The 16,535-nt window shown below is 39.3% G+C and overlaps 1 protein-coding gene across 2 annotated transcripts in view; it reads left to right on the forward strand.

Moving 5' to 3' along the window:
* The window catches only part of skib (v-ski avian sarcoma viral oncogene homolog b), a 94,271-nt gene extending 78,028 nt beyond the window's left edge, over window positions 1-16,243 (forward strand). The window contains exons 2-7 of one of the 2 annotated variants that reach the window (XM_046875122.1): window positions 141-248; window positions 383-486; window positions 611-834; window positions 14,643-14,863; window positions 15,375-15,596; window positions 15,715-16,243. In XM_046875122.1, coding sequence (XP_046731078.1) covers window positions 141-248; window positions 383-486; window positions 611-834; window positions 14,643-14,863; window positions 15,375-15,596; window positions 15,715-15,867 — 1,032 coding nt within the window. In that variant the 3' untranslated portion in view covers window positions 15,868-16,243. The remainder of the gene's footprint in view (window positions 1-140; window positions 249-382; window positions 487-610; window positions 835-14,642; window positions 14,864-15,374; window positions 15,597-15,714) is intronic. The other variant, XM_046875123.1, reaches the window with a different exon arrangement.
* Window positions 16,244-16,535: the final 292 nt, after the last annotated feature.

Below are 16,535 nucleotides of genomic sequence, written 5' to 3' on the forward strand. Positions count from 1 at the left end.
TAATGATGCAGTTACTATTTGCAAACACATAGCAGTCAATATGACCCTGTTTGCCATACAGTATAATCATAGAATATTATATAACTGTCTGTACCAGTCTATATTATAGATTGATCAAAATCAGTTTTTGTTTTGTGCAGGAGTATAGTCCTATTTCAAACAAGAAGTCAAAACAGGAGCTTTTGCGTTCCCATTCTGAGGATAAAGAAAAGCAAGTGGAATGGTTGCATTGTCTGGCAACAAACAAGGTATCTCTGCATTTTTTTTTGTCTCAGTGTAACACTGCAAGCTTCTTTTTTAAATAACACAGACAAAAAAATTAAGGGGACATTTACCTAAAGGAAATTGTTTTCTATTGTAACTGGACTTTTCCTTTTGTCAGGATCTCAAATGGCTTCCGATAGATCAGAGGCCATCAGCTTTTCGGCCATGGTCTTCTAGAGACCAATCCACCAAAAGATCAGCTCCCAGTCACAAACATGAGCGGTATGCACCTTCTCAATCATCTTGTACACAGCAGTGATGTATTCCACTGGCCCAAGCTAAAGTCTGTGGAGTTTGCTGCATTTTATGTTTAGATATTCGTTTGTTTTTTTTTGTTTTTTTTTAGATCACGACCCAATAATCCAGAGTGTGTGGCATTACCCCGGAAGCACAAGCAGCCAGAGCAGTTTGGTGCTGGATGTTCCCAGCCTGGTTATAGCCACAGGTTCAGGCTAACAAAGTGCTTGCCATTTGGCAAGGACCAGACACAGTCTTCAGCCTGCCCCACACATCCCCCACAGTTTACCTCCAACTTGAATGCAGAGATCAATTTAGACAACTGTGATGAGGGTGAGTTGCAAACCTGATGCAGGAAGAACATGCTTGATTTATGTGTATATTTGCATGTACAATATATACTTTTTTTTAATATGGTTTATGGAATTTAAGGAGATTTACAAAAATACATTTTTTTATTGTTTAAACATTTGATCATTTGTATGAAAAAAAATATCTTTACTTGTGGATGTCAAACAAGATAAACATTTTATATACAGTACAGACCAAAAGTTTGGACACACCTTCTCATTCAAAGAGTTTTCTTTATTTTCATGACTATGAAAATTGTAGATTCACAATGAAGGCATCAAAACTATGAATTAACACATGTGGAATTATATATGGAATTAAATACATAACAGAAAAGTGTGAAACAACTGAAAAATGTCATATTCTAGGTTCTTCAAAGTAGCCACCTTTTGCTTCGATTACTGCTTTGCACACTCTTGGCATTCTCTTGATGAGCTTCAAGAGGTAGTCACCTGAAATGGTCTTCCAACAGTCTTGATGGAGTTCCTTGAGAGATGCTTGGCACTTGTTGGCCCTTTTGCCTTCACTCTGCGGTCCAGCTCACCCCTAAACCATCTCGATTGGGTTCAGGTCCGGTGACTGTGGAGGCCAGGTCATCTGGCGCAGCACCCCATCACTCTCCTTCTTGGTCAAATAGCCCTTGATGCCTTCAGTGTGACTTTATAATTTTCATAGTCATGAAAATAAAGAAAACTCTTTGAATGAGAAGGTGTGTCCAAAGTTTTGGTCTGTACTGTATATAAAAATGTTTGTTGACTATGAATAATAATATAATCACTGGCACCCCTATGAATTCAAATGAGTAAATATATATTATTGCATTATTTTAAGAATATTTCCATTATTATTTAACATTTATAGTACATCTTTTTAAAAATATGTGGTAAGACAAAGGCCAAATTATTCTTGCCATTTATCACAATATATAATATATGTTGTATTCTCTTGTTGAGCTGTACAAAATTGGAAATGGCAAAAAAAAAAAAAATTATAAAATAGCAAAAGCACAGAAAATGCCCATTAACACCATCAGGACTATAATTAAGAAGTTCTAGTTGTGTGGAAATAACCTGAAAATGGAACTGTGTTTTTCTACAATCTACAATTGTCTGTAATTGTAATTGGCAAGTCTAGACTACAGCATCATACAAATCTTGTGGGATGAACTGTGGTTAAGAGAAGAAAAAACACAAATATAATGATGTTCTAAATTAAAATGCAAAAATGTACTGCAAACAACTAAATGTAATTTGTAAACATTTTGAATTTATATATACAATATAAATATTCCACAATAACAAGTATTATCTACTTTGTCCGTGTGCCCATACTTATTGTGGCATGTACAAATAGCCAAAAACTTTAAATGATTTCTTCTGTTAAAAATGATTTATTCAACTGTTTATTTGAAAATCTCAGATACTAATTTGCCAACTACGAACAGGTGCATCTCAGTAAATTAGAATATCATTAAAAAGTTGATTTATTTTAGTAATTTAATACAAAAAGTGAAACTTATGTATTATATTGTTCATCACACACAGACTGGTATATTTCAAGTGTTTATTTCTTTTAATTTTTAACATTTACACAAAAATCACATTTAACATCACCTCACATTCACAAAAGCCCACCAATAAATCAAAAACAAAAATTAATACTTCATAAGACCAATAAAAAAAAATGTTTAGTGAATTGTTGGCCTTCTGGAAAGTATGTTCATTTACTGTATTAATAGGGGTAATCAATAGGGTAGGGGCTCCTGTGACGGTGATCAGATGTAAGCTGTAGTCTTAAGTCAGTGTAAGAGACTGTTAAAATTAATTACAGTCCGAGAAGGGAAGAGGGGCAGGAACAGTGGTCACTGGAAAATGTTTAACTCGACTGAGAGAGAGAGAGAGAGAGAGAGATTATTATGTCCTTATCATTGTATGAAATTTAAGGACACTGTGCAGTTGGGAACTCTGGCAAGATATAACTAGAAGGGAGAACCAGAAGGTAACACAGGTATATGGTATATGAGGGATCTCTGGGATAAGAGACAACCTACCACACCACCGTCAACAAACCTGAGTGAACGTGTGAGAGTGAGGGGACGACAGCATACAAATATCCCAGTTCACCGAACACTCTATATCCATGATCCCTCCAGATCTGCTCCTTTAACCCTCTGGAGTCTGAATTGCCGCCGGCGCCCAAACGTGCTTTTTTTTCAGATGCCAGCAAAAAGAGCTGAAACTGCTCGGTCATATTTGATCAGAAATGTCAAAGTAATACATCATTTAAATCTGTAAAGGGTCTACTTTCATTTGTGTATGCTCACTACATTAACAAAACGTTGTATTTTTTTTTAATTAATAAAATAGTCGGGGTGCGCCATCTGTCGCCTTTGTCTGCGTAAACTTTGTTTAGAAACGCGTCATCAAAAAAGCGCTGAAACTCGGCCAATAGCCGACACACGGAAATAAAAAATATATCTTTAGACAGCTTAAAGTGTGTAGTTTTAGAATAAGTCGGTGAAATAAAAAAACATATGTTTTCAATGAATGTAAATCATGTAAAACCAAGTAGAAGCACAGATTTTCCACCGCAGCTCATTATCTGATAATGAGCTGCGAGCGGACACGCCCCCCGCTATTCACAGGTAAAACAGTTCACACGTTGAGTCACACACACGCGCGCCCGCCCGCCCCGGACAGTGGCATAAAACAATGCCAGAGAATTTACCTTTTCATCTGAAGAAGATTGCGATTCCGACGAGGAGCGTTTGCATTTTGAAGAGCGAGGACTTTCCAGCAAGTTGCTATGATGAGTAAGTTATTTAGTCTTACATTCTGATCATATAAACTCATATTGTTTGTAGACATCTCTGCCTAGCTTTTGTCAGCATTGCCTTTTAATGTTACAACAAATATCCACCAATATCTGCTCATTTGTAACATTAACTGTTTGTGATTGTATGCCCTAAATATTGTTGACGTTATATAGTTATATTTTAGCCTCAGTTCAGTTTTAGTTAGTGTCACTGATCATCCTGAAAGGCTGTTATGTAGTGTTAGCTAGCAGAGATGTTCCCAAATGCTGAGGTGTAAATGCTATATGTACAATGCATGCTAACAAATATATATTGTTCAAGAATACTATATTTATCAAATATATATTCATCAAAAATACTGAAAAAATAAATTGTTTGATTATTTTTAGGAATGTGGCTGCATCACTCTTGCCTTCACTGGAAACTCGCACCAGGCCACGCAGGTGTCGCTCTATTTTGAGTTCGACCGAGAATCATCCTGAGTAAGTACATATTTTATATTTTCTTAAATTATATTTAGTTTGCATCATTATTGCATTGTATGACATATGCAAACAACTTTACCAATGACACAATTAGTGATGTTCGTGTGTGTGTTTTATAAACAGATGTGATCAAGCACCTGCTCCAAAAAGGGCAAAGGCAGCAAACAGACAGTCCACCATGTCATGGAAGGATCAGACAGATAACGACACAGTTCCACAGACTCTGCGATTCCTGCCTGTACGTGAACCTGAACCTCAACTGAGGTCTTCTGACTCTCATTCTCCATGTAGTCTATTTAAAATGTTTTTCCCCTGACAGTGTTGTGTCAACTCTGTGCCACAACCCAAATGCTCAAGCTGCCAAGTCAATAGCCAAGTGACGCAAATACAAATGGAGAGATGTAACCGTGAGTGAGATGTATCGCTACATTGGGCTCTTATTTTACATGGTAATGGTAAAGTTGCCTCCATCATAGACTACTGGAGACAGAGCAGTATTTTCACAGTTCCCTTTCCAGCAACAATTATGTCAAGGGACAGATACAGGAACATTTCGTGGAATGTACACGAGTCACCCAGATGCAGACAAAGAAAACAACAGAAAGAGTGGCACATCTGAACATGACCGTCTGTTCAGAGTGAAACTGATTATGGACACAATCCGTAAGACATGCAAAGCAATTTATCATCCTAGAAGACATTTAGCCGTGGGTGAGAGGATGGTAGCATGCAAAGCTAACACTTGGAGGACACAGGACGTAAAAGCCAAGCCGACTAAGTGGGTGTTCAAGTTGTTTGTTCTTGCCGATTCCTCAAATGGATACACTATTATTATTTAATGCATAGTATTGTAGCCCTACAGGCTGGGATTTGCAGAACCCTACTGTAGTGTATTGTGTTAGTTTTTGTTGCACTCTTTATTTTTTATACATACTGTACTGTATTGTTTTATTGTTACACAATTCCCTTTTTAATGCTGTCCTTGCTAATGTGTTTTTAATAAACACAAAGGAAACACATTCCTTGTTGTAGTACTGTACTTCTCACTGTGATCCTGGCTCAGTGATCCACAGCTCATTATGTAATCGACAGCTCGTTATGCGACCCATTGTCTACGAAGCTGTCAGTCACAGCATGTCGACGCCTCTTCGCATATGGCCTTTCAAAGTAGAAAGTGTTTTTTTAATTTTAAATCAAAGTATTGTTTGAGGTGAATGAGCAGGCAGGATGATTTTCACATGATTAAAAATAAAAAAACCTACATTAGAAGCTCTGTTCTCAAAAAGTCTTGGGGAAACATGTTTACTATCGGTTTTGTGGCCTTATTTCAGTGAGTTGTTTTTTTTTTTTGCTTTTTCAAAAACCACGCATAAACCTATTTTGTCAAAAATACAAACAAACACATATAAGTTGTTTACATATTATGGTAGCCCAGTTTGTTCTGAATACAGTGTAATAAGTATTTTGTCAATAATATATTTTAAAAGCAACTAAAAAGAACCAAATGTAAGAGCACGTCAAAATCTCTCAAGGGGTCAAAAACACCCGCAGACTCCAGAGGGTTAACTAAGAAAAATCTACTGATTAAAAGACTTGACTAAATAAATATGTTTTCAGTCTTGACTTGAAGGTCAGAAGGAGGTTATTAAGCATCCACTGTCTAATGTCCATTACACACTCCTCAACATTGTTAAGCTGATCTCTCTCATCTGGCTTTGCTGAAATATACAGCTGTGTATCATCAGCACAGCAATGGAAGTGAATATCATGTTTATGTATAATTTCAAGGCATCGAGAATGCAGGTTGATGATTTTGATAAGGAAATAAATTAAATGAGGTCATTCTCTTGAATAGGGGTAAAACTTTGTAACTGATTGTCTGTTACAATCACACTGCTGCAGGGTTATTTATAAAATAGTTTTTATATTAATCGTTTGGATTTTTTGCCTGATGTGTTCAACTTTATTATTGAAAAAGATGATGAAATCATTACAACCTATTAATGGTGTGCATGTTAGTGCATGCTTTTATTTCCCGATCATTTTGCTACCGTACTGAATAAAAATCTAGGATTTTGCTTGTTACTTTCTATGAGGGTGGAGAAATATGCTGATCTAGCAGCACTAAGAGATTTTCTATAACTCAGGAGGCTCTCCTTCCATGTTATTTGAAATACTGTAAATTTAGTTTGACGACATTTACTTTCTAATTTCCGAGTAGTCTGTTTTAAGGTGCGCATATGATCATTATACCACTGTGCTCATTTATTCTCCCTGATCATTTTGGTTTTAAGGGGAGCTACATCATCTAGAGTGTAACAGAACGTTGATTCTAGGTTTTCATGTGACCAAATCGAGCTCTACGTGGTCAGATGGATAACTAATTAACATTAACAAATGACAACTGCTGCTTTTAAGGAGTCTTCCTGATTATTAAAATGAGTATTAAAGTCACCAACAATTAATGCTTTGTCTTAATTAGCAGCTAAATTTGTGATGAAATCTGCAAATTTTATGAGAAAATCAGGATAGATAGATAGATAGATAGATAGATAGATAGATAGATAGATAGATAGATAGATAGATAGATAGATAGATAGATAGATAGATAGATAGATACAACTTTATTGTCATTGCATTGTACAGGTACACAGCAATGAAATGCAGTTTGGCATCTACCAGAAGTGCAAAATGTAGCAGTCGTGCAAAAGTGCAGATAAATATCTAGAATATTTACAGTGCGGATAACTATCTGGGATATTTACAGCAGAGGAGGACAGCAGTGGTATATATATATGAAGTATATACAGTGAATAAATATAAAGGCTATTTCAGTGCAGAGATGTGTGGACATTCAGAAGTACAGTGAATAAATATAAAGGTGAACAGTAATTAAGAAAAATGTGCAGAAATGAAAGGTTACAAGATCACAGGAGTATGGCATTAAGGAGTAGCAAGCTGAATAAACAGTCTACTATATATAAAAAAAATATATATATAAATATATACACATACATTATATACACAGATGAATGTGAAATGTTGGGCAGAATGTACAGTAATGATAAATATACATACAGACATAAAAAGTGCAGATGTACTGAGGAGTGAAAAAGATATAATATGTAGTATGTACATGTATTGTACAGAGGTTATATACAGTCTTTTGTTTATGTTTGTTTTGTAGTGATTTAGCGGTGTAGTGTTGAGTTCAGTAGTGTGATGGTGGATGGAAAAAAGCTGTCCCTGAACCTGCTGGTTCTGGTGCGTAAGTTCCTGTATCTCCTTCGTGATGGAAGGAGGTTAAACAGTTTATGACTGGGATGTGAAGAGTCCTTGATGATGCTGTGAGCTCTGCGCAGACATCTTCTGTGGTGAAGGTGTTCAATGGCAGGTAGTTGGGTGCCAGTGATGCGTTGGGCAGTTTTGAACACCCTTTGCAGTGCTTTGCGTTCACACACAGTGGAGCCTCCGTACCATACAGTGATGGAGTTGGTCAGGATGCTCTCAATGATGCAGCGGTAGAAGCTCGTTAAAATCCCCGGGGACAGATGAGATTTCTTGAGACTTCTTAAGAAGTACAGGCATTGTTGTGCTTTTTTTACCAGAGCTGACGTGTTCTGCTGCCAGGACAGATCCTCAGAGATGTGAACTCCCAGGAACTTAAAGCTGGAGACTCGCTCTACCTCGGTTCCATTGATGTTGACTGGTAGATGTCTCCCCCTGTTGGATTTCCGGAAGTCCACAATGAGCTCTTTGGTCTTTGTGGCGTTGAGAGTCAGGTTGTTGGTGGCACACCATGCTGCCAGATTACGGATCTCTTCCCTGTAGGCCGATTCGTCGTTGTTGTCCATCTGGCCGACCACGGTGGTGTCATCTGCATACTTGATGAAGATGTTGGAGTTATACAGAGCAGCACAATCGTGGGTGAACAGGGAGTAGAGCAGTGGGCTCAGAACACAGCCCTGCGGTATGCCAGTGTTCAGAATTAGGGTTGAGGATACCTGGTTTCCCAACCTGACAGATTGAGGTCTGTTGGTGAGAAAGTCCAGAATCCATCTGCAAGTGGAGGTGCAGATACCCAGTTCACTGAGTTTAGTGATCAGTACAGTGGGGAGGACTGTATTGAACGCAGAGCTAAAGTCAATGAACAGCATTCTGATGTATGTGTTGCTTTTATCCAGGTGGGCGAGAGCAGAATGAAGAGCTGTGGAAACTGCATCCTCTGTTGACCTGTTCGGGCGATGGTATACTGGTGTGGGTCCAGTGTAGGTGGTAGGCCCGCAGTGAGGTGATTCAGGACCAGTTTCTCAAAGCACTTCATAGCAATGGGGGTGAGTGCAACCGGGCAAAAGTCATTCAGGCATTTAGCAGCTGAGTGCTTAGGCACTGGTATGATAGTAGTGGTCTTCAGGCATGTAGGAACTGTGGCTTGGGCCAGTGACAGGTTGAAAATGTCAGTAAAAACCTGTGCCAGTTGTCCAGCGCATGCTCTGAGAACACGTCCCGGTATGCCGTCCGGGCCAGCTGCCTTTCGTGCATCCACTCTGCTGAACACTGAATAGACGTCCGTTGTTGAGATTGAAAGTGGGCTGTAAGCAGCAGCAGAGTCCGTGGTTGGTGTAAAGTGTCCTGTGCTTTGGTCAAAACGAGCAAAAAAGTGATTAAGTTCGTTCGGTTGGAAGGCACTGCTGGTTGGTTGAGCTGTGGGTTTGTAGTCCGTGATTGACTGGATGCCTTTCCACATGCGTCTGGGGTCAGAGTTGTGGAAGTGCTCTTCTATGTGGCGTTTAAATGTGAGCTTTGCTTTCCTGATGCCCCTTTTCAGGTTGGACCTGGCTCTGTTGTAGTCCTCCGCACTGCCAGATTTAAAGGCAGCTTCTCTTGCTTTCAACAGGAGACGGACTTCAGAGTTCATCCACGGCTTCTGGTTAGGAAAGCATTTCACGTGTTTGACAGTAGTGACATTGTCAATGCACGTGTTAATATGGTCCAAAACAGATGATGTGTAACTGTCCATGTCTGTGTGAGAGTCCAGTGTGGCCTGTGAAGCGAACATGTTCCAGTCAGTATCCTGAAACTGTTGTTGTAGAGAAGAAATGGCCCCCTCTGGCCATACCTTTACTGTCCTCACAGCTGGTTTCACACGTTTGATCAGTGGTGTGTATTTGGGTAGCATGAACAAAGAGAGGTGATCAGACTGACCCAAGTGGGGGGGGGGGGGAATGGCTGTGTATCCCCCAGGTATGTTTGTGTATACCTGGTCCAGTGTTTTGTCCCCTCTAGTAGAGCAGGAGACATTGCGGTGAAATTTTGGTAAAACAGATTTCAGGTTGGAGTGGTTGAAATCTCCAGCAACAATGATAGCCCAACAATTAATAGGGCAATCCCCATTAATGTAATTGACTGACTAGACCTGCTTTTGGACACTAAATATTTTATGTTGGTGTAAAGAATTTCAAATGTTTTACATTTGTGTTTAATTTTTTGTGACATGCTTAGATTATTATTATAAATAGCTGCGACTCCACCTCCTCTGCCATTTAGTTGGTGTATGTAACTATACCCAGGAGGACTCGCATCATTTACATTTTCAACCTGTTACTAGCCCATGCCTGAAGACTTCAACCATCATACCAGTGCCCAAGCACTCAGCTGCTGAATGTCTGAATAACTTTTGCCCAGTTGCACTCACCCCTATTGTTATGAAGTGCTTTGAGAAACTGGTCCTAAATCACCTCACTGTGGGCCTACCACCTACATTGGACCCACACCAGTTTGCCTATCGCCCAAACAGGTCAACAGAGGATGCAGTTTTCACGACTCTTCATTCAGCCCTCACCCACCTGGATAAAAGCAACACCTACATCAGAATACTGTTCATTGACTTTAGCTCTGCATTTAATACAGTCCTTCCCACTGTACTGATCACTAAGCTTAGTGACCTGGTTATCTGCACCTCCATTAGCAGATTGATTCTGGACATTTTCACCAACAGACCTCAATCTGTAAGGTTGGGCAAACAGGTATCCTCATCCCTCATTCTGAACACTGGCATCCCACAGGGTTCTGAGCCCACTATTCTTCACCCACGACTGTGCTCCTTTGTATAACCCTAACATATTCATCATGTATGCAGATTACACCGCCGTCTGACAGCATGTTGTGCCACCAACAACCTGACCCTCAACGCCATGAAGATTAAAGAGCTCATCGTGGACTTTTAGAAATCTAACAGCAGGAGACATTTCCCAGTCAACATCAAAGTAACTGATGTTGAGCGAGTCTCCAGCTTTAAGTTCTTGGGAGTTCACATATCTGAGGATCTGTCCTGGCAACAAAACACTTCAGCTCTGATGAGGAAAGAACAACAACGCCTGTACTTCTTGAGGAGTCACAAGAAAGCTCATCTGTCACCAGGGATTTTAACGATTTTCTACTAATGCATCATTGAGATCATCCTGACCAGCTCCTGACTAGTCCCAACCCATTTTTTAAGAGATTAACATGATAGACTTGTGCATTTTTCCTCTTACCCGGCTGTTGCAGGTGGTAATTCACTGGGCCGACTTTCTCGAGGACTGTAAACGGGCCCTGCCAATGGGCTAAGCATTTGCAGGTCGAGGTTGGGACCAACAGGAGGACTCGATCGCTCAGGTTAAATTCTTTTGGCTGAGCCGGTCGTTTGTATACTCTACGCTGCTCGGCCTGCACCTGTTCCATGTTTCTTCACTATTGGGGCCACCTTCTGTATGTGCTCCTGCATCTCCTGGACATACTCGACCAGTGACCGATATGGCGAGAGTTGTTCCTCCCACACTTCTTTGGCCATGCCCAACAGCCCCCCGAGGTCTTCTACCAAACAGGAGCTCAAAGGGTGTAAATCCCGTCGACGCTAGTGGAGTCTCCCTTACAGCAAACAATACATACGGGAGCAGAGGGTCCCAGTTTCTCCCCTGCTTGATCACCCGTCGGAGCATTTGCTTCAGCATCTGATTGAAACGCTCCAGGGGGAGTGGGTGGTGGTGGGGGGGGGAATGTATGTATGTGTGTGTATATACAGTGAGGAAAATAAGTATTTGAACACCCTGCTATTTTGCAAGTTCTCCCACTTATAAATCATGGAGGAGTCTGAAATTGTCATCGTAGGTGCATGTCCACTGTGAGAGACATAATCTAAAAAAAAAAAATCCAGAAATCTCAATGTATGATTTTTAAGCTATTTATTTGTATGATACATCTGCAAAAAAGTATTTGAACACCTGAAAAAGTCAATGTTAATATTTGGTACAGTAGCCTTTGTTTGCAATTACAGAGGTCAAACGTTTCCTGTAGTTTTTCACCACGTTTGCACACACTGAAGGAGGGATTCTGGCCCACTCCTCCACACAGATCTTCTCTAGATCATTCAGGTTTCTGGCCTGTCGCTGAGAAACACGGAGTTTGAGCTCCCTACAAAGATTCTCTATTGGGTTTAGGTCTGGAGACTGGCTAGGCCACGCCAAAACCTTGATATGCTTCTTACAGAGCCACTCCTTGGTTATCCTGGCTGTGTGCTTTGGGTCATTGTCATGTTGGAAGACCCAGCCTCGACCCATCTTCAATGCTCTAACTGAGGGAAGGAGGTTGTTCCCCAAAATCTTGCAATACATGGCCCCGGTCATCCTCTCCTTAATACAGTGCAGTCGCGCTGTCCCATGTGCAGAAAAACACCCCCAAAGCATGATGCTACCACCCCCATGCTTCACAGTAGGGATGGTGTTATTGGGATGGTACTCATCATTCTTCTTCCTCCAAACACGTTTAGTGGAATTATGACCCAAAATGTGTATTTTGGTCTCATCTGACCACATGAATTTCTCCCATGACTCCTCTGGATCATCCAAATGGTCATTGGCAAACTTAAGACGTGCCTGGACATGTGCTGGTTTAAGCAAGGGAACCTTCCGTGCCATGCATGATTTTAAACCATGACGTCTTAGTGTATTACCGACAGTAACCTTGGAAACGGTGGTCCCAGCTTTTTGCAGGTCATTGAGCAGCTCCTCCCGTGTAGTTCTGGGCTGATTTCTCACCTTCCTTAGGATCATTTCAACCCCATGAGGTGAGATCTTGCATGGAGCCCCTGTCTGAGGGAGATTCACAGTCATGTTTAGCTTCTTCCATTTTCTAATGATTGCTGCAATAGTGGACCTTTTTTCACCAAGCTGCTTGGCAATTTCCCCGTAGCCCTTTCCAGCCTTGTGGAGGTGTACAATTTTGTCTCTAGTGTCTTTGGACAGCTCTTTGGTCTTGGCCATGTTAGTAGTTGGATTTTTACTGATTGTATAGGGTGGACAGGTGTTTTTAATGCAGCTAAAGACATTAAACAGGTGCATCTAATTTAGGATAATAAATGTAGTGAAGGTGGACATTTTAAAGGCAGACTAACAGGTCTTTGAGGGTCGGAATTCTAGCAGATAGACAGGTGTTCAAATACTTATTTGCAGCTGTATCATACAAATAAATAGTTTAAAAATCATATATTGTGATTTCTGGATTTTTTTAATATTATGTCTCTCACAGTGGACATTCACCTACAATGACAATTTCAGACCCCTCCATGATTTCTAAGTGGGAGAACTTGCAAAAAAGCAGGGTGTTCAAATACTTATTTTCCTCACTATAAATGCCATAATTTTATAACCTTCTACTTCTGCACATTTCGTTTTCAATGCCATAGCCTTAAACCATTTACCTCTTTTTCTCACCAATGTCCACATATCTCTGCACTGCTATAGCCTTTATATTTATTCACTGTACATATGTTTAAATATATATATTACATGCTGTAAATATGCTACATATTTATCTGCACTATTTGCACGATTGCTACTTTTTGCACTTCTGGTAGATGCCAAACTGCATTTCGCTATCACTAATTTCTCTAGACTCTTGATGTGCTCCTCTTATGCTAGGATCTTCATTTAGCAAACTAACTTACACTTCTCACAGATAAAATTATCGCTAGCAACTGAGAAAGTACATGCTCGCCATAGCAGACATTACGTACCTTAATGTGGTTACTGTAGTGTGTTAATGAGAATGGCCTCCACTCACTGCTTTTAAACCTTAAATAGGAATAAAGCTCTCTTCCAAAAAAAAAAAAAAAAAAGAGAAGAAATTGAGCCAACAGAAAGTAGAGAATACAGGAAATCAAAATTATATTTTGAGATTTTTAAGAAATGAGAGAGAAGAAAACTAAACTGTAAAAATGAAAAAGGCCAATACTAACACAAAATTCCCGGCATACAAATCAACAACAAAAGGTACGTCACACGGCTCAACAGCACCTCCTCTCCAGTGTGGGCAGGTGCCAAATCATGCTGGAAAATGAAATTAGCATCTCCATAAACCTTGTCAGCAGAGGGAAGCATGAAGTGCTCTAAAACTTCCTGGCACACGGCTGTGCTAACCTTGGACCTGATAAAACACAGTGGACCACTACCAGCAGATGACATGACTCCCCAATCCACCACTGACTGTGCAAACTTTACACTAGACCTTAAGAAGCTCAAGGATTCCGTGCCTCTCCTCTCATCTTCCAGACTCTGGGACCCTGATTTTCAAATGAAATGCAAAATTCTTTTTCCTTCCATCTGAAAAGTTGACTTTGGCCCCCTGAGCAACAGTCCTTTTTGTCCTTTGCCCAGGTAAGACACCTCTGACATTGTCTCTGGTTATGGGGTGGCTTGACACAAGGAATTAAACAGTTGTAGCCCATGGATACATCTGTGTGTGGTTGCTCTTGAAGCACTGACTCCAGCTGCAGTCCACTCTTTGTGAATCTTGCCCAAACTTTCCATTCAACTTTCCATTAATGTACTTGGATACAGCACTCTGTGAATAGCCAGCTTCTTTAGCGATGACCTTTTGTGTCTTACCCTCCATGTGCATGGTGTCAATGATCATCTTCTGAACAACTGTCAAGTCAGCAGACTTCCCCCATGATTGTGTAGGCTGAAAAAGACTGAGACACCATTTAAAGGCCCAGGAAACCTTTGCAGGTGTTTGAATTTAATAAGCTGATTAGAGTGGGACGGCGCCAATATTTAACTTATTTACAATATTGAAATTAGCTGAGATACTGAATTTTGGGTTTTCTTTAGCTGTAAGCCATAATCATCAAAATTAAAAGAAATAAACACTTAAAATATATCAATCTCTGTGTGATGAATCTAGGTAATATACAAGTTTCACTTTTTGTATTGAATTACTAAAATAAATTAACTTTTTAATGATATTCTAATTTACTGAGGTGCACCTGTACTACAAATTATTAGTTTTTTCCTTTGACTTATTGAATTTTTAGCTTAAATATATGAAAGAAACACTAAAGGCACGTTATATATACAATTTATTTTGAAAAATAAAACTAACATGATTTTATGTTTAGTTACATATTTTTTATGCTTGTTTACTTAATTCATATCCTATTTGTGTTATTGCAGTGCCTTTCTGTCACTCTCTTACTAATAAAGTGGTTATGGAACAGTATGAGGGCAGGCACAGACCTTCATCTGCCCCTAGTTCAAAACTTGAGGCCATGCAGCAGATGCTGTGCAACTCCAGTGAAGCCAGAGAGAGGTTCCTGCAGGAAATTGTAAATGTGCAAGTTAAGCAGAAGGAAAATCTTAAAATGGCTTTGCAGGTGAAGTGTACCCTTCGGCAGGTACAGCTATCTTTGCTATAATATGATGCAGCTGGAAAGTTATCAGAGGAACTGACTGTGGCGATGTTTGAGAAATTATTTCGTACATATTGGCAATTATACAAAAAGTTATAGAAATTACAGCAGACTGAGTACAGGTCATTGTCATTTGAACACAAATGTGAAATCGACTTTTTCTCCCAGTTGTTTTGGCACATATACTATATCATATGACACAAAGAAAACAGTTTTTTCCCAATTATTGTAAATCAGAGTTTTGTTTGGTTTATACAATCTTTATATCTAAGATTGAAAAGTGAGTATGGTGTGTGAATTTAAAGTGGAAATATGCACTTGAGGTATATTAAATTAAAAAAAAAGGAGGTAGATACTTATTTCCCCTCACTGTGTAATTATATACATATAATTGTACATAGATTTGACTTTATACAATTTGGTGTGTAGATATATTGTGCATCCTAAATGCACTGCAAAATTTCAGAGGCTTAAATTTTGCTTGTTGCTGGTCTAGGAGCTGGAGGTTTTACGGACGAGTAAGAAAGGATGTTTGCGAAGGGCAATTGAGGCCAAACATAATCTACGGAAGGAGCTACATGCAGAATGTGAGAGAAAGGTGCTTGATTCCAATAAATCATGTAAAAGACTAAAAAGAGAGCTGGAACATGAACGGCAGATGCACTTGTGCAACAATGACTGTGAACCAAACCAGCTGAGGGCCAAGTACTCTACCCAGGCAAGATTTAACATGTACCTCATAATGTCCTTGTGTTTTTTTTCCAATACCAATGAAAAAAATGGCCAGTAATTATAATATAAGCTCAATCTCTCTATCATCTTGTGATATGTTTCAGCTTGAGAAGCTCCAGCTGAAGCTGCAGCAGGTGGAGGCTGATTGTGAGCAACTACGGAAGGAGCTGCTTCAAGAGCAGGCGTCTCGGCAGGGTCTCGAGAAGGTGGTGCTCCAGCTCCAGCAGCAGCTCAGCCAAGGACAGCCTAGCCAATAGCAATCATAGCAAGAGATCTAAACGCATTATAAAAGTATAATTTTATGTTATGTACATAATGAGCATGCGGGAAAAAAACTATTTATGAGATTAAAATATCTAAATATACATGTATATTAGCTATACATTTATAGGCAGTTGTGGAGACCATATTAGTGGTGTGTGAACAACATTTACAAAGCACTCACACAAAGTACTGATCTTAACCATAACAGTTTGCATGCTCTTGGATCCAGTAAGGCAGCATCATACATTATGGGGGATACTTTTTTTTAGCTGGCTTTTTAAACAAATCCAAAAAATGTATAATTTTATAAGGTATATAACAAAGATACTTGAATATATAACAATAATCTCACTGCCAGGGAAAAATATGTTTCTGATGGTCAGATCACTGTAGCAGATTGATTGCCTGATTTTATATATATATATATATATATATATATATATATATATATATATATATATATATATATATATATAGTACAGACCAAAAGTTTATATATATTACATATACAGTACAAACCAAAAGTTTGAACACACCTTCTCATTCAAAGAGTTTTCTTATTTTCATGACTATGAAAACTGTAGAGTCACACTGAAGGCATCAAAACTATGAATTAACACATGTGGGATTATATACATAACAAAAAAGTGTAAAACAACTG

This window comes from Silurus meridionalis, chromosome 19 (assembly GCF_014805685.1).
Source record: "Silurus meridionalis isolate SWU-2019-XX chromosome 19, ASM1480568v1, whole genome shotgun sequence".
Classification (NCBI taxonomy): domain Eukaryota; kingdom Metazoa; phylum Chordata; class Actinopteri; order Siluriformes; family Siluridae; genus Silurus; species Silurus meridionalis.